General features: G+C 43.1%; 1 protein-coding gene across 2 annotated transcripts in view; it reads right to left on the bottom strand.

Moving 5' to 3' along the window:
* The window catches only part of LOC117369139 (serine/threonine-protein phosphatase 2A 65 kDa regulatory subunit A alpha isoform), a 204,379-nt gene that overhangs the window by 118,496 nt on the left and 67,165 nt on the right, over positions 1-18,718 (bottom strand). For both annotated transcript variants that reach the window (XM_033963184.1, XM_033963185.1), the window contains one exon: positions 472-627. In XM_033963184.1, coding sequence (XP_033819075.1) covers positions 472-627 — 156 coding nt within the window. The remainder of the gene's footprint in view (positions 1-471; positions 628-18,718) is intronic.

Here is an 18,718-nt window from a genome sequence, read left to right on the forward strand (position 1 = left end):
GTTTTTGGTTAACAGCTGATCACATCCAAGTAAATGACAGATGGTTCATTAAAATAGGGGGGGGGAATGGGGGAGGGGAAATCCTCCAACTTTAATGGGTTAAAATTTAATTTGAAACTAATTTGAAACTTAATTTTCATGGTGGTAGATCACCGGCACTTTTGGCCAGAAAAGTAGATCACAATCTGTTCGAATTTAGACATGCCTGATCTATAAGAATGAAATAAATGCATGCCTCAAAATGTCTATCTTATATTGCAGTGTCAAGTATCTGAGGAGCTACATGGGAAAGCCCATGAATCAGGGGATAGAAGGGAATGAAGATTTCTCAGAGCATAACTGCTCCAAAATTAAAGCAACAATAATTTGTTTGTTTTTTTCCCCTTTTTACATAGAAACATCTGAGAAATGGTACACAAGATAGGATGTCATTCGGGACATGACAAAATATCTCTATGCCAGGACACTGACCTCAGTGAATTTGTCTGCCACCATGTAGCGCACACGCCAGGACTTGTCCTCTGAGGCCTGACGCAATGTAGGCATTACCAGAGCCTCTAGGTCCTCCTGTGGCAGGAGCTGAGCAATATTCACACAAGCCTCCACTGCCAGCAATCGCACCGAATCCTGAAAGGTGAAAAACAAGACTGATATCTTACTGACCAAAGGACAAAAGCCAGAAATCATGTGTTGGAAAAATCATAATGGTGGTCAACATGCCAAGAAGCTAGACTGCTGGGAAGCCTAATTCTGGAAACTCTCAAACTAGTGGCTAAATTAAACATCAGCTGCATATGGGATTGCTTACACCACTGTAATCGCATTGCTTGCAAACATTGGGACTTTAAATTGGATGCAACATTCCCATCTACTGTAACTCAAACTGAATTGGGCATTATATTCCTTAGGTCAGGGGTAGGCAATTCTGGTCCTCGAGAGCCAGAGCCAGGTCAGGTTTTCAGGATATCCACAATGAATATGTATGAGATGGATTTGCATGCACTGCCTCCTTGAGATGCATATTTATTGTGGATATCTTGAAAACCTGACCTGACCTGGCTCCGGCTCTCAAGGACTGGAATTGCCTACCCCTGCATTAGGTCAAGGGACCTCAAATCCAGTCCTTGAGGGCCACAACCTAGCCCGGCTTTCAGGATTTCCACAATTAATATGTACAAAATCTATTTGCATTGTAAATTACAGAAATCCAGAAAACCAGGTTAGGTTGTGGCCCTCAAGGGCTGGATTTGAGAACATCTGCCTTAGGTAGTAGCAGCATAATCATCCTACTTCCCTTCATAAACAAGCAGCTAATCATAGCTGGCAAGAGAAATGAACAATTACTAGCTTCAGTACACACAGTAAGGTAACAAAATAGAGAAATCAAGTCTTACCTGTTATTTTCTTTTCTTTAGTTCCACCAGACCCAGTCCAGGATCAATGGGTTAATGTCCAATGTCCATCCACCAGCAGGTTGAAATAGAGAATACTAGTTTGTGTGTTCTATCCTGAGGGCAGTGTGCAACCCATTCTCAGTATTTAGACAACAAAGTAAAACAGTATGGCAACGTTCAAGATGTCCCTTCACAAAACACCCCTCATTGCAACATTAAGCAATATCTAAAAAGGAAACGAATTCAAAGAGGAAAAACTAAAGAAAAAAATGACAACTTCTCATTAAGTTTATGTGTTTATTGTACACTGCTCAGAATATTAGATGCGGTATAAAAATATTTTAATTAGGGCTGTACATTGATTAAAAATGTAAATTTCACAATTGTGATTAAAATTTTTAATCATGTAATTAATTGCATAAAGCATCTCTCATATTTCCTCCTGTATAGTACAATATATAAATAGCGACGTAAATTCTCAAAACTGACATTTCAATTGTCCCATTACATCCCTTACTAAACTATAACTAAAATCTTTTATCTTATCTTTGTTGGCTGGTGATTTTATCTTTCTAATCATCTCGTTCCGCATCTCTGGCTCTACTTTACTGTGCTTTGCCTATTCACTCTTTTTTCTCCTCTTTACATCTTGCCCTATAGCCATCCTTCACAAACATTTAAAGAGGTACGCAGAAGGGGGAGAGGCACCAGTACTCCCCGTGAAGATGGTGCCCCATGCGGTCCGCGCCTCCCCCAACTCACCCTTGCTATGTCATTGACCAGGAATGTCTACACATGTGCTCCAATGCTGGCTGCTGCTGTTTATTGCGAGTCTCTGCCCGCATTAGCCAGCCTTGTGGTGCTTACTAGAGAATGACAGGGTGGCGGTTACCCGCGGCTAGCCGCGTTTAGCCACGGGTAACCCGCCGGAACAGGGAATGAAAAATAATCGCCCATGGAGCGGTGAATGGTCTTGTCTCCGCAGTGAGGCATTTAGGATCGCGCAGTCCCCGCAGCCACCGCCCGCCCGTAGCGTTTAGCCAGCTCCCTCCCTCTACTCACCTTAAATTCTGAGTTTGCCGGCTTCCATTTTCCTGAGCCACACGCGTTCAAAAAGCCGTGCACGCGCGGCTGCGCGAGTCCATCAAGCTTCTCCTCTGACGCAACCGGAAACAGGAAGTTGCAGGAGAGGAGAAGCTTGATGGACTCGCGCAGCCACGCGTGCGCATCTTATTAAACGCGTGCGGCTTGGGGAAAAAGGAAGCCGGCAAACTCAGAATGTAAGGTGAGGTGGAGGGAGGGAGCTGGCTAAACGCTGCGATCGGGTAGGTGGGGGCTGCTAGACCGTGAGATCGCGTTTGTTCCCGGCTCATACTAGGAAGGAGGGAGTGAAAGGAAAAAAAATTCTGGGCCAAGGGGATGAAGAGGGAAAGAAAGAAACCCACAGCAGGAAAGAAAGGGGAAGACAGGCAGGTGAGCCAGATGCTGGAAGCAGGGGGGGGGGGAAGAGGAAAAGAAGCTAGATGGGGTTGAAAAGAAGAGACACGCTGGTATGGAAGATAGGGGAAATCTGGACAGAGGAAGGTAACAGAAAGAGGGGAAATTATGTGCATGGGGTATAGGGACAGAGACATAAAGGGGACATGCCATGGGGATGGTATATGGATACGGGGGGGGGCAATAGCAGATACATAGGAGAGATATTAGAAATGGGGAAAATAGGAACACAGAAGCGAGATAGTTTGTGGGAATGGGACAGGGACAGAGCTCGCAGGTTCCAGCGGCTTGCACAAATTACATTGTAACGTGTCACGAAAATAAGAAGGAGGGAGGTAGATAGATAGGCCACGCGAGAGGAGCTGGAGGGTGGTAGAAAGGAACAGATTGTAAAGGAGGGAGGGAAGGGTGGTGGTGGAAAGGAATAGAACAGACATTGAAAGAGGGTAGAGAAGAACAGACCCTGAAGGGAAATGTGGAAGACAGAGTGGGGAGAAGATGCTGGAAGGGAAGAAGACAGATGCCAGACTATGGGGGAGCGGAGGGAAGAAGATGGGTGCTAGACCAATTGGGGGAGGGTGAAGGGAGAGGCACAGTAACAGCAAATGGAAGACGCAGAGAGAAGACACACAGTGGATGGAAGGAATTGAATGAGAAGATGTGGAAAGCAGAAACCAGACAACAAAGGTAGAAAAAAAATTATATTTATTTATTTATTTTTTGCTTTAGGATAAAGTAGTATATTAGTTGTGTTGATAAAAATTTATAAACAAAGACCTGCCAGCTGAACATCTCTTTCTCTAGTTCAGCAGCAGGAACTTTGATTTATAAGAAAGGAATAAGCTAAATATTACAGTACTAAAGCTTATATGGATGCTGCGGGGACGGTGATGGGGCGGTGAATGGGATGGCAGTGGCGGTGACGAGGCAGTGAAAGGGATGGCGGTGACGGTGACGGGGCGGTGAAGGGAATGGCGGTGACGGAGCGGTGCAGAGGATGGTGGGACGGGGATGGGGCGGTGACGGGGACAGATTTTTTCCCCCGTGTCATTCTCTAGTGCTTACCCCCTCCCCCCTCCATGATCGAGTCTCTTTCCTTGATCAAGTCAGATCTCTCCCTCTTCTTCCTCCCTTCATAGCTCACCGGCAGTGCTAGCAATTAAAGCAGAGCACTGCTGGCAGACTAGCTGGCTCCAGTATCTCACGGTCTCTTCAGTCCCTGCTATACCAGAATAGGAAGTTACAAACCTGTTCTGTTCTGGAGTAGCAGGAACTAGAGAGGCTGGTGGACTAGCACTGCTGGCAGGTTATGAAAGGTAAGAGAGAAGGAATACACTGGACTATGGTGGGCAGCATCAGGGCATAGGTAAAGGAGTCATGTGTTAAAATTGTTAACACGTTAAACATTTAATGCTTAAATTGAATTATTAAAGCGTTAAATGTGCAGTCCTAATTTTAATAAGTCTCATTACTCCTTTCCTGTACTTTTTTTTTTAGCAGCAAGAATCTAGACTGATCTTGATGGGAACCATAGAAAATTAGCAGGTATAAGGAAAGATTAGACTTGGGCAGACGAGCAGGAGAGAAGAGAAAAGGAGAAGAAGGCGAACAGGAGAGGAGGGAAAGAAGGAGGAGATGGCAGGAGAGAGCAAGAGGCAGTGGCGAGAGGTAGCTCCGCCCACCCCACCCCCCAAAGTCATCCACCGGAGCTTCCCCTTAAAAGAGAAGGGGGCCAACGGTGCTTAGCTTGGGCAGTCGAGCAGGAGAGGAGAGAAAAGGAGAAAGCGAACAAGAGAGGAGAGAAGAGGGGAAGGAGTAGGAGAAGGCAGGAGAGAGCAAGGGGCAGTGGTGAGAGGTAGCTCCGCCCCCCCCCCCCCCCCAACATCATCCACCGGAGCTTCCCCTTAAATTGAACCAGCAAGAAGCTGGACTCTGCATACAATGCAACACCACAGAAACAGTGATATGTCTCCTAAAGCAATAAATAAACAGAAAATTTTTGTTCTACCTTTGTCTTCTCTGGTTTCTGCTTTCCTCATCTTGTTAATCTCTTCTTTCCATCCACTATCTGCCATCTCTCTGCCCCTTATGGCATCTTCTCTCCTTCTATGCCCCTTCCAGAAACTGTATGCCTCCCCCTTCCATATCTCCTTTCACCCCCATTGGTCTGGCATCTCTCTCCTCTCCTTCCCTCTCCCACACCTCTCTTCTGCAATCCCTTTCTTCCCTTATTTTCCTTTTCAATTTATTTTCTGCATCCATCTAGATTACGTTCTTACTACCTTCTCATCAATTTCATTTTTTACTGTCTACTATAGCTCACCACCTCTTTCCCTCACCCCTCCAGTATTTCCATAACTCAATAGTTGTAATAGACAGAACCTTTGCTCTCACTGATATTGGCAATTTAGGCAGAATGCATTATTGTATGTAGCCGCCTCTCTTCATATAGGGTTGGTGTGGGAGCATGCTCTGCCCCCAGTGATGATTAGGAACCTTTTAATCTGCATCATTTAGAGCCTTTTCGTGCTCTCATCAACGCTGACGATTTATATTGAAATCATCGACTTCAAAAGGTTATCTCTTTTCTTTTTGAGTCAGGAATGGGTGCGTATAATAGGTGGAGCTAACCACTGGTTCCTGTCCTAATTCCTGATCATTCTGATGTTGGTATCCTGGAACATTATTGGAATTTCAGAGCTCTCTACAAAATGACTGCTGTGATTACACGTTGGTAGAGCGCTAATTTTATGCGGGTTTAAGGCTTATTTGAAGGAAGGAGATTTAATGGTTTTTGTTTAAATATTATATGAAGTTCTCTTATTTAATTTTTAAAAGGAAAAAAAAATAAATAAATAAAAATAATATGAAATGTTTTTTACTGAATATTTGGAATATATATCTATGTATTTTGGGGTCTCCAGGAGAAGGTTCTTTAAGTAGGAATAATTTATTTTAAATATATGAGTTTTCTTTCTATTGGATTCATATAAATTTTATGTTCTTTTGTTATGGGCATTACTATGAACTTATTCTTTAACTTATTCTTTAAGTTGGGGTAGAACATGTAGTTTATATTGTATTTTACAGGGATTGAAGATGATTAATATATATGAAATTTAGCTATGTAATCATATATTAATATAATTTATACATTATTTAGTCATTTAAATTGAAATTTTTATTATTAATGTCATAGTTATTTAAATTTAATTAGTTGTGGATCTGTGAGAAATGAATTGACTGTATGCTGATGTATTTGTATCTGCTTAATTGTATATTTATGTGTCAATGAGTAGGTTCTTTATGTGTGACTAAATAATTTCCTAGGGTATGTGTTAGTCTATTAAGTGAATATATTTATATTATTTAAATTTCTTGTGGTTTTGAATAAGTATATATTTCATTGATTAGTGTCAATACTATTTATGTCTGGTTATTAAGAGTTTAAATATGATTGGGATGAATTGAATGTTATTTATGAAAATTATAATTTATTATTCATTCATTTCAATTAATCAGTACTAATTTCAATGGCTTTGTAATTGGTTAATTTATGGATTATACAGGACTATAAAAATGAATATTAATATATATTTATAGATTGATTGTTCAAATATTATATATTTTATTTGATAATGAAATTGAATAATTAGGTATGTATTTGGGGTTAAATTATTAAGGTAAATGGTATTTATCTAAGGTTATGGATTATATTAATGATAAGATATATATGTTATATGATTAATATATTGCTAAATTGATTTATAATTGAGGTCTGTTGGGGTTTTATCTCAATTTATCTGATTTTAAATATGTGGTTCCAAGTTATTTATGTCATTATGTAGGGTGGGGAAGGGTTGGATGGGTATTTGTAAAGGGTATAATGATAATTGGGGGAGGTGTTTTGCTCATGATGAAATGATATGGAAAATGGCGTATAATCATATTTTAATTTTCTTCTTATTTTTCAAAATTGAGGAAATATTTTTAATAAATATTATATATAATGGAGATTAAAATTTTTTAACTTACCGTTAATGGCCTCAATCATCCAGTAAAAAGGAAAAAAATGCTTACATTCCTAAAGAAACAAAAAGCTGATATATATTACATCCAAGAGACAAAGAAACTCGAAGGGGATTGGATTAAGCATTGTTTTTTTTGCCCCTGCAATTAGGAAAAAAGCGGGAGTTGCCATTTTAATAAGTAGTAATTGTTCTGCTTCCTTTCAATTGATAGATTTTGATCCCTTAGGTAGGTGGATTAATGTAGAAATGAGAATGGGAAATAATACCTTGACTTTGTTTAATGTTTACGCCCCTAATTCGAACCAAAATGATTACTTCAAAAACTTACAACAACTATTACTCCCACTGGCTGCTTCTAATTTAGTTGTAGCTGGAGATTTTAATGCTGTAATGGATCCTTTTTTGGATAAAAAACCAAGTAAGAATATAAAATCTTTAGGGCTAGAGAATTTGGTGCAATCTTGTGATTTAAAAGATATATGGCGAATACTTCATTTCAATGATCAGGAATTTTCTTTTTTTTCTCAAGTTCATAAATCTTTTTCAAGAATTGATTATGTTTTGGTTTCAAACTCATTAGTACAACAGGTGATACATGCTTCCACTGATCCAATTATTTTGTCGGACCATGGAGGGGTTTGGATCAAATGTAGGTTGGATAAACAGGATTTAAATAGATCAATTTGGAGATTTGATAATACATTGGTTGCGGATTCAGCTTTTCTTTAAGAGTTTAAGGTAAAAGTATCTGAGTTTTTCCAAATTAATACTACTGAGTACCGAAATATTATGGGACGCTTTTAAAGCTACTATGAGAGGTTATATTATTTCATATTCAGCACATATAAGGAAACAATTTGCTAAACAATTTACTGATTTGGAAAATGAAATTAAATGTTTGGAATCTAAATTAGTTGATAAATGGCAGCAAGATACTTTACAAGCTCTTTTAAAGATAAAAGGGAAATATAATGAGATTTCTTCAATATTGGCGAGGAAAGATTTGTTTTCCCAGCAAACTTTGTATTATGGAAGTTCTAATAAGGCGGGAAGACTACTTGCAAATTATCTTAAAGTAAAAAAAAGAAGAGTAAAAATAATTGCAATAAAAGATGAAAAAGGAAATACACATACTCAGATTAATAATATTTTAAATAAATTTCTTAATTTTTATAAAGATTTGTATTCTTCCAAGTCGTATGATGATAAAGTTCAAAAAGGTGTGGATTTTTTAAATTTATTAGAGGATCCAAAACTTCCTGATCATATGAAAAGAAGTTTAGATGAGCCTATATCATTAAAAGAATTAGAAACAGCGTTGAAGTCTCTTAGAGTTGGATCCGCTCCAGGTGGGGATGGTTTCACAGTGGAATTTTATAAAACATTTCAAAATTCTTTACTACCCCATTTATTAAATTTTTATCAGTTTCAACTAAATAAGGGTTGTATTACAGGTACTAAGGCAGAATCTTTGACTATTGTTTTGCCAAAGCCAAATAAAGATCCCACTTTAGTTTCAAACTACAGGCCGATATCTTTAATTAATGTGGATGGAAAATTATTAGCTAAAATTTTGGCCTTGAGATTGGCTAAGGCTCTCTCTTTCATAATTGATGTACACCAAACTGGATTCATTGCAAATAGACATTCTTCTAGTAACACTAGATTGGTGTTTCACACATTAAATTTAACTAAAAATATGAATGAACCGGCTTTTGCCGTATCTATAGATTAGAGAATTGCGCGGGGACAGAAATCCCACCCGTCCCCGCCAAAGTCCCACCCGTCCCCACCCGTCCCCGTGAGGACTCCCACCCGTCCCCGCGAGGAATCCCTCCGTCCCCACCCGTCCCCGCGAGGAATCCCCTCCGTCCCCACCCGTCCCCGCGAGGAATCCCCTACGTCCCCGCCTGTCCCTATAAACTACAGAAATAGTTATTTCATTTAATTATGCTACTGAATTAAAGGCTCTGGTAGAAACCCATTTAAAAATAAGCAAAAAGACTTTATTAATTTGGAAATATTAATTGGGAAGAATACATACTTTGTAAACGGGTTTCTACCAGAGCCTCTAATGTTTATAAATTTTTATCAACACAACTAATATACTACTTTATCCTTAAGCATACTAGCTCTAGTTTGTATCCGTTGGGGCAGAATTCAGTAATGTGTGGGTCTGAGTCGGAGGTGAGCCAGGTTTCGGTTAGGAAGAGGCAGCTTAAATTATCTTTTATCAGCCAGTCCTTGATTAGTTCAGTCTTTGGGCTGATAGATCTAATGTTCATGTATGCGCATCAATCCATATGGCTAAACTCCAAGATTCAAATTGGCGGTTTCAAGATCGTCTGGAAACATTGGATAATTGCAGGAATTAGAAATTTAAATGATGTCATCTCTAATGGTAAACTGCTGGATTTTACACAATTGCAACATAAATTTGGGCTTCATAAATCACAATGTTTTTGCTGGTTGCAATTGAAGCAGGCCATTCAGGCAGGGTTCCCTAAATGGAAAAATCTTAATACTCAGTCCAGTTTGGAATTCTTATGTTTTCAGGCGGACTTTCTGGGTCACCAGGCCGCACAATGGTAGTAATTTGGTTTAACAAAAAAACCTAAAAATGGTCTGAGGGATATTTGGAGCATTGAGATTAAGCATCAGATTTCAGCATCTCAATGGCCACAAATTTGGTCTTGGAGAATGAGATGTACAATGTCGGCGTCTATGAGACAAACTTGGTTTATTTTGTTGCATAGAGCTTTTTGGACCCCAGTTAGATTACAAAAATTAAATAGTTCCTTGTCCAATAGGTGCTGGCATTGTAAATTGGAAGTAGGGACTTTGGATCATCTTTTATTCTACTATCCCCATATCTTAGCCTTTTGGAACTCAATCTGGGATCAAATAAATTGTTTATTGGAAAACCATGTAGCATTATCTTATGATACTGTGATATTTGGAATGTATATGAGAAAAAAAGAGTCAGATATCATCGTGTAATAATAAACTTTTAATGATCATGACTGGAGTTGCCATCCAACATATTACTAATAATTGGAAAAATCATACTAGGTTGAATTTTAATTTTTGGTGGAATTCATTATGTCACATATATAGAATGGAAAATCAATAGCGATACAAAATGGAAATTATAATAATTTTATTAAAATTTGGGAGCCATTAATGTTTTTTTGTCATGATTAAATGCCATTTTTCTATTAGTTATACCCATATAGTATTGGGAGGGGGGAGGGATACAAATATAGGTTTCTTATTATGAATGAAGGGCTTTGAGGGAGGGTGGGGAGAGGGTTACATTTGTATGTTTAGATTATAATAAGATATGCAAGTGCTCTGATTAATAGTGTTTATTATGATTGTTGTACACTTGATGAAAGTTTTAAAAATGAATAAAGAATTATAAAAAATAAAAAAAAAGAGGAAGGACTGCCTAAGATCCCACATAGACTCTCAAAAGAAAACAGAGTCTGAGGGTGAAAAGATTAAGTGGATAAAGCCTCCACATGAAGAGAACTCAGAGAGGCTAGGCTCATAGGAGTAAATGAAAACTGATAAGACAGCCGCCGTGAAAGTGAAAACTGCTACACAGATGCAGCCAGAGAAACTCACAGGGTCCATAATGGAGAGGAAACATGTTCCAGCAAAGGCTCAGGGACACCTCCCCAAAGCAAACTTATGCAATAACCTGTCCTGTTGAGTAATGATAAAAAGAGACACTCAGATGCAGACCAGATCCGTAAAAACAGATCTGCAAAAACAGGTACTGAAATTGAACAGCGGCTACATGGAATGTGTACACAAATGTATGCCAAGGAAAACCATTCAGATAATATGTAGTAAGGCCTTAAGTATATATCATCCCTGAAAATCAAGTAATTGTTAACAAAAAGAGATGAAAGGGAAGATAATTCAATAAATAAATGGAATGATTAAACAATCAACTCTAACAATGCTAAAAACTACATCAGGGCCATAATAGCATCTAGCAAAATAGATTTGGATCAATAATTTCTAGAAGATGTATATATATTCATGAAGATGTTAATATTAAGTCACAATCCCTGTTGAGTATTTAAAGAAAAACAGTGATGGACATATCATAAATTATACAGACTTCAGTCTTTGGAACCTCTTATGATGTATACCATTACAAGTTCCTGTCTTGTATATTGTTATAATCATCTATGTCCACCACCCCCTACCCCCCAAAATTTTTTACTTTACTTGATTTTATTCACTAAAAGTATTATCACTAATTTTTCATTGACTATTATTAGCATAAATAACTTTGTTGTTGTAATATGTGATTTTTTTTAAAATAAATAAATGAAATAGTTTGTTGAAGAGACCTAAATGGTTCATTCATCTAAATGTGCTGGATTTATGTTATTTTTAAATTTTTTAAAATTCCAATAAACTTATAACATTGGAAAACTTTTTAAAGTGCTTAAAGTACATATACCTAAAAAACTTTAAAATGTGAAAAATTCAATTAATTAACTATAAAATATGGAAAAAAGTGTAAGTGTAAATGTATTTAATAAACTAAAGTGCATGTAAAACCAGAGGACATAATTTGAGGTTGAGGGGTGGTAGATTCAAAGGCAATGTTAGGAAATTCTACTTTACGGAGAGGGTGGTGGATGCCTGGAATGCGCTCCCGATAGAGGTGGTGGAGAGTAAAACTGTGACTGAGTTCAAAGAAGCGTGGGATGAACACAGAGGATTTAGAATCAGAAAATAATATTAAATATTGAACTAAGGCCAGTACTGGGCAGACTTACACGGTCTGTGTCTGTAAATGGTCATTTGGTGGAGGATGGGCTGGGGAGGGCTTCGATGGCTGGGAGGGTGTAGATGGGCTGGAGTAAGTCTTAACAGAGATTTCGGCAGTTGGAACCCAAGCACAGTACAGGATAAAGCTTTGGATTCTTGCCCAGAAATAGCTAAGAAGAAAAAATTAAAAATTTAAATTGAATCAGGTTGGGCAGACTGGATGGACCATTTGGGTCTTTATCTGCCATCATCTACTATGTGCCTAAGACATACATATGCCTAAAGGGACCTCTTGAATATAAACAAATTATGTGCAAAACAGCTGATATTTGAAAAAAAAGGGGGGGGGGGAAGGCAACACCTAGCTTGTGGTGAGGTGGGACCTGCCACCATCAATGTTGATATAATAGAGAGGTTCCAAAGACTGAAGTCTGTATAATTTATGATATGTCCATCACTGTTTTCCTTTAAATACTCAACAGGGATTGTGACCTAATATTAACATCTTCATGAATACATATATATCTCTAGAAATTATTGATCCAAATCTGTTTTGCTAGATGCTATTATGGCCCTGATGTAGTTTTTAGCATTGTTAGAGTTGATTGTTTAATCATTCCATTTATTTATTGAATTATCTTCTCTTTCATCTCTTTTTGATAACAAGGAAAATCATTCAGGCAGGAGAGGAACCTAGTAAGCCCATTTGGCTAACCGGTCCCTAGCCTTGTCCACTCTGCCCAGAAAGACAGAAGCCACACACTAACTGAAAGGATGAACTCCACCAGGAGGGAAACAATGACACATATTAACCACTTCAAAGGGCGTGTCAAAAAAGTCTCTATAGAGATCAAGGAAGGGAAGTAAAGGACCCTTGAGATAAGTACAAGGAAGGAAAAGAAATTCCTTAGGAAAAGAAATGACTGTACCAAGTCAACTCCCAAAGGAATGCAGTTACAGAAAAGTCCCTAATGGCTCTGTAGAAAAAACAACGTCATGCAAATATGAAGGCGTTGAAAACCCCACTCAAGGGAAAAAAAGCACATGTGATGAAGCACACACCACTTCAGAGAGAGATGGGGCGTAGTTCCAAAAGACACCCCAAGCCTCTCAACCAGTCAAAATCAAGTCGATACAACACCGACACCGGTAACGGCAAGGACAACTGGTATCACAAGATAGGAGTCAACAAAAGCAGAAAAGACTCACGTGAAATGTCCCCAGAATCAAAAAGCACAGTTACTTACCGTAACAGGTGTTATCCAGGGACAGCAGGTAGATATTCTTAACGTATGGGTGACGTCACCGACGGAGCCCCGGTATGGACACTTTTAACTAGAAAGTTCTAGTTGACCGCACCGCGCATGCGCGGGTTCCTTCCCGCTCGACAGAGGAGAGCGTGGTCCCCAGTTAAGATAAGCCAGCTAAGAAGCCAACCCGGGGAGGAGGGCGGGTCCTAAGAATATCTGCCTGCTGTCCCTGGATAACACCTGTTACGGTAAGTAACTGTGCTTTATCCCAGGACAAGCAGGCAGCATATTCTTAACGTATGGGTGACGTCACCGACGGAGCCCCGGTATGGACACTTTTAACTAGAAAGTTCTAGTTGACCGCACCGCGCATGCGCGGGTGCCTTCCCGCTCGACGGAGGAGAGCATGGTCCCCAGTTAAGATAAGCCAGCTAAGAAGCCAACCCGGGGAGGAGGGCGGGTCCTAAGAATATCTGCCTGCTGTCCCTGGATAACACCTGTTACGGTAAGTAACTGTGCTTTATCCCAGGACAAGCAGGCAGCATATTCTTAACGTATGGGTGACCTCCAAGCTAATAGAGGGGGAGCAGGGATGGTTGGCCATTAGGAAAATAAATTTTGTAACACAGATTGGCCGAAGAGTCCATCCCGTCTGGAGAAGGCATCCAGACAGTAGTGAGTAGTGAACGTGTGAACTGAGGACCAAGTGGCAGCCTTGCAGATTTCCTCAATGGGCGTGGAACGGAGGAAAGCCACGGAAGCAGCCATAGCTCTGACTCTGTGGGCCGTGACAGCACCTTCCAGTGAGAGACCGGCCCGAGCATAACAGAAGGCAATGCAGACAGCAAGCCAGTTAGAAAGCGTCCGTTTAGAGACAGGGCGACCTAAACGGTTAGGGTCGAAAGATAGAAAGAGCTGAGGGGATGAGCGGTGAGCCCTGGTGCGATCAAGATAGTAAGCAAGGGCACGCTTACAGTCCAGCGTATGCAGCGCCTGTTCCCCAGGATGAGAGTGGGGTTTGGGAAAAAAGACAGGCAAAACAATGGATTGGTTTGAGGTGAAAGTCCGAGACCACCTTGGGAAAGAACTTAGGATGGGTGCGCAGAACCACCTTGTCATGGTGAAAAACAGTGAAAGGTGGGTCGGCAACCAGTGCATGCAGCTCACTAACCCTCCTGGCAGAGGTGATGGCAATGAGGAAAAGCACCTTCCATGTCAGAAATTTGAGTGAAGTAGTGGCAAGAGGTTCAAACGGAGGTTTCATGAGGGCTGACAAAACCACATTAAGGTCCCAGACGACTGGAGGAGGCTTTAGAGGTGGTTTGACATTGAAGAGGCCTCTCATGAACCGGGAAACCAGGGGATGAGCCGTAAGAGGTTTTCCGAGGATAGGCTCATGGAACGCAGTGATGGCACTGAGGTGGACTCTGATGGAGGTAGACTTGAGGCCAGCGTCGGACAGAGAGAGCAAATAGTCCAGTACAGTTTCCACCGCCAATGAGGTGGGATCGTGGTGATGCAGTAGACACCAAGAGGAGAACCTGGTCCACTTCTGATGGTAACATTGGAGGGTGGCCGGTTTCCTGGAGGCATCCAAAATGCGACGGACAGGCTGAGACAGATTCTGTGGAGAGGTCAGCCCGAGAGAAACCAAGCTGTCAGGTGGAGCGAGGACAGATTGGGATGTAGTAGAGACTGATGCTGCTGCGTAAATAGAGTAGGAAACACAGGAAGGGGAATGGGCTCCCTGGAGCTGAGCTGGAGCAGGAGAGAGAACCAGTGTTGGCGAGGCCACCGAGGAGCGATGAGAATCATGGTGGCATTGTCTCTGCGGAGTTTGAACAACGTCCGCAACATCAGAGGAAGTGGAGGGAAGGCATAGAGAAACCGACCCGTCCAGTTGAGCAGGAACGCATCCGGGGCCAGACGATGAGGAGAGTAGAGTCTGGAACAGAAAAGGGGCAGTTTATGGTTGTGAGGAGCTGCAAAGAGGTCCACCTGAGGAGTGCCCCACCGATCGAAGATGGAGTGGAGTGTGGTCGGATCCAGAGTCCACTCGTGAGGTTGAAGGATGTGGCTGAGATTGTCAGCCAGGGAGTTCTGTTCGCCCTGGATGTAGACAGCCTTGAGGAAGAGATTGCGGGCCGTGGCCCAGGTCCAGATGCAGATGGCCTCCTGACAGAGGAGGGGAGAACCGGTGCCGCCTTGCTTGTTTATGTAATAAATGGCGACTTGGTTGTCTGTGCACAGGAGAAGAACCTGAGGGTAGAGAAGGTGTTGGAAAGCTTTGAGTGCATAAAACATGGCCCTGAGTTCCAGGAAGTTGATATGATGTTGACGTTCCTGAGGGGTCCAGAGACCCTGTGTGCGAAGTTCTCCCAGGTGGGCTCCCCATGCGTAGGGGGAGGCATCCGTGGTGATGACCATGGAGTGAGGAGGTAGATGAAAAAGCAGACCCCTGGAAAGATTGTAGGAGTTCAACCACCATTGAAGAGATCGCTGAAGAGACGATGTCACACAGATGGGATGAGAAAGAAGGTCCGTGGCCTGAGACCATTGGTTGGCTAGAGCCCACTAAGGTGTTCTGAGGTGGAGTCGTGCCAGAGGGAGCACATGGACCGTGGAAGCCATGTGGCCCAGGAGGACCATCATCTGCCGAGCAGGGATGGAGTGATGAAGGAGCACCTGGCGGCAAAGATGGAGCAGGGTCTGTTGACGGTCGGAGGGGAGGAACGCCCTCATCAGAGTGGTGTCGAGAACAGCTCCAATGAACTGAAGTCGCTGTGTGGGAAGCAGATGCAACTTGGGGTAGTTGATCTCGAACCCCAGAAGATGGAGGAAAGAGATGTTGTGTTGAGTGGGTTGTAGCACAAGCGGAGACGTAGGTGCTTTCACCAACCAATCGTCCAAGTAGGGGAACACCTGGAGGTTGTGAGACCTGAGGAAGGCCGCCACCACAATAAGGCACTTGGTGAACACCCTGGGCGATGATGCGAGGCCATAGGGTAGCACTTTGTACTGGTAGTGATGGTGCTGTATCTGAAACCGGAGATAGCGACGTGAAGTCTGATTGATTGGAATGTGAGTGTAGGCCTCCTTGAGGTCTAGGGAACATAGCCAGTCGTGTTGAGAGAGAAGAGGGTAAAGCGTGGCAAGGGAGAGCATTCTGAACTTTTCCTTGACCAGACACTTGTTGAAGTCCCTGAGATTGAGGATGGGACGTAGGTCTCCTGTCTTCTTGGGTACCAGGAAGTAGCGGGAGTAGAATCCCTGACCCCTTTGGTCTTGGGGGACTTCTTCGATGGCATTGAGAAGAAGGAGGGATTGAACCTCCTTGAGAAGGAGGAGGGTTTAAGAGGAGTGAGAAGCAGACTCTACGGGAGGATTGTCTGGTGGAAGAGTCTGGAAGTTGAGAGAGTAGTCCGTGGCGAATGATGGTAAGGACCCACTGGTCTGACATGATGACCTCCCAACGGCTGAGAAAAAGTTGTAGGCGTCCTCCGATAGGTTGAGGAAGAGGTAACGCTGGTGAGAGACTGGCTATGCCCTGGAGAAAGGAGTCAAAAGGGCTGAGAAGGTTTTGACTGAGGGAGAGGCTTGGCAGGTTGATGAGATTGGGAGCGAGCCTGAGTTAGCTGTTGCTGACGAGGTCGGTGAGGTTGTTGCGGAGGTGGAAGAAGAGGTCTGGCTGAGAATCTGCGTTGGTATGAAGACTGCTGTCTATAGGGGCGAGCAGGCGGAGTCTTCTTCTTCGGTTTGATGAGAGTATCCCACCTGGTCTCGTGAGCAGAGAGTTTCTGGGTGGTGGAGTCTAGGGACTCTCCGAAAAGTTCATCACCAAGACAAGGTGCGTTAGCCAGGCGGTCTTGGTGGTTAACGTCGAGGTCGGAAACTCTCAGCCAGGCCAGACGTCTCATGGCAACCGCCATGGCCGAAGCTCGAGAGGTGAGCTCGAAAGAATCATAAATAGAGCGCACCGTGAATTTGCGGAGTTGGAGCAGACTGGAAATGTGTTGTTGGAAAAGAGGGACCTTACGTTCAGGAAGATACTTTTGTAATGAAGAGAGTTGTTGAACCAGATGCTTCATGTAGAAGGAGAAGTGAAAGGTGTAATTATTGGCTCTGTTTGCAAGCATTGAATTTTGATAAAGGCGCTTGCCAAATTTATCCATCGTTTTGCCCTCTCTGCCAGGAGGGGTAGAAGCATAAATACTGGATCCCTGGGTTTTCTTCAAGGTGGATTCGACAAGAAGAGATTCATGGGGTAGTTGGGGTTTGTCAAACCCCGGGATAGGGATGACCCTGTAGAGACTATCCAGTTTTCTAGGGGCCCCCCGGTACCGAGAGAGGGTTCTCCCAATTCTTGTAGAAAGTTTCCCGTAAGATGTCGTGGACGGGTAACTTTAGAAATTCTTTGGGGGGTTGCTCGAAGTCTAGGGCATCTAAGAAAGCCTGTGACTTCTTAGAGTCAGATTCCAATGGGATAGAGAGAGCCGCTGACATTTCCCGAAGAAATTTGGTGAACGAGGATTGTTCAGGCTTGGAACCGGTATCGATTGTGGAGGGCTCCTCGTCGGTTGAAGAAGCCTCATCGTCGGTACCGGGTTGGGATTCTTCCCAGAGGTCCGGGTCCCTGACGTCGGTGTGTATAGGACGGGACGGTGGTGTGGATGGTTCTGCGTGGCGAGTCTTAGAGAGAGATTTGCCAGAACGCATGGAGACGGTACCGGGGGAAGAGGAGCGGTGCCGGTCTCTGTCTCGGGGGGGCTTGGCGACGGTCCCGATGTCGGAGAGGATCGGCATCAGAGTGTAGTTGCACGAGAGGGTTGATGGGTTCCGCCGCGAGCACCGGCATGGACGTGTTTAATGGTACCGATGGAGTCGACTCCGGTGGTATGGTGCGAGGCTCGGGCCGGTCCGGTACCGGAAGGAGCGGGGCCAATATGGTTGGCAACAGGTGCTGTAGTTGTTGCTGTAGCTGCTCCTGTAATTGAGTTTGGAGTATGGCCGCAATGCGGTCGTCCAGAGGAGGCACCGGTACCGCTTTTTTCTTTTTCGGTACCATAGGTGCTGCTCTAAGCCCCGGCGATGAGGAGGCCGATGACGAGGCTGTCACCGAAATAGGGGCGGAGCGTTTACGGGGTCGGCTGGATGCCGGGAGGACCGGTGTCGCCGCCGTGGCAGGAGGGCGCTCAAGGGAAGTGGAAGGCTTCTTAGCCGTCTTACCTGACGCCATCGACCCCGAGGAAGGATCAGGCGGTGTGGAGGTAGTCGGTGCCGACTTTAGCGGCGCCGTCGATGGTGTGGCAGACTCCATGGCAGATCCGGTGCCAAAAAGCACAGTTACTTACCGTAACAGGTGTTATCCAGGGACAGCAGGCAGATATTCTTGACTGATGGGTGACGGCACCGACGGAGCCCCGGTACGGACACTTTTAGAGTGATTGCACTCTAAGAACTTGGAAAGTTCTAGAGACCGCACCGCGCATGCGCGAGTGCCTTCCCGCCCGACCCCGACGCGCGGGTCCCTCAGTTAAGATAAGCCAGCTAAGAAGCCAACCCGGGGAGGTGGGTGGGATGCAAGAATATCTGCCTGCTGTCCCTGGATAACACCTGTTACGGTAAGTAACTGTGCTTTATCCCAGGACAAGCAGGCAGCATATTCTTGACTGATGGGTGACCTTCAAGCTAACTAAAAGAGGGATGGAGGGAAGGTTGGCCATTAGGAAAACAAATTTTGTAAAACAGA

Source organism: Geotrypetes seraphini, chromosome 11, assembly GCF_902459505.1.
Source record: "Geotrypetes seraphini chromosome 11, aGeoSer1.1, whole genome shotgun sequence".
Classification (NCBI taxonomy): domain Eukaryota; kingdom Metazoa; phylum Chordata; class Amphibia; order Gymnophiona; family Dermophiidae; genus Geotrypetes; species Geotrypetes seraphini.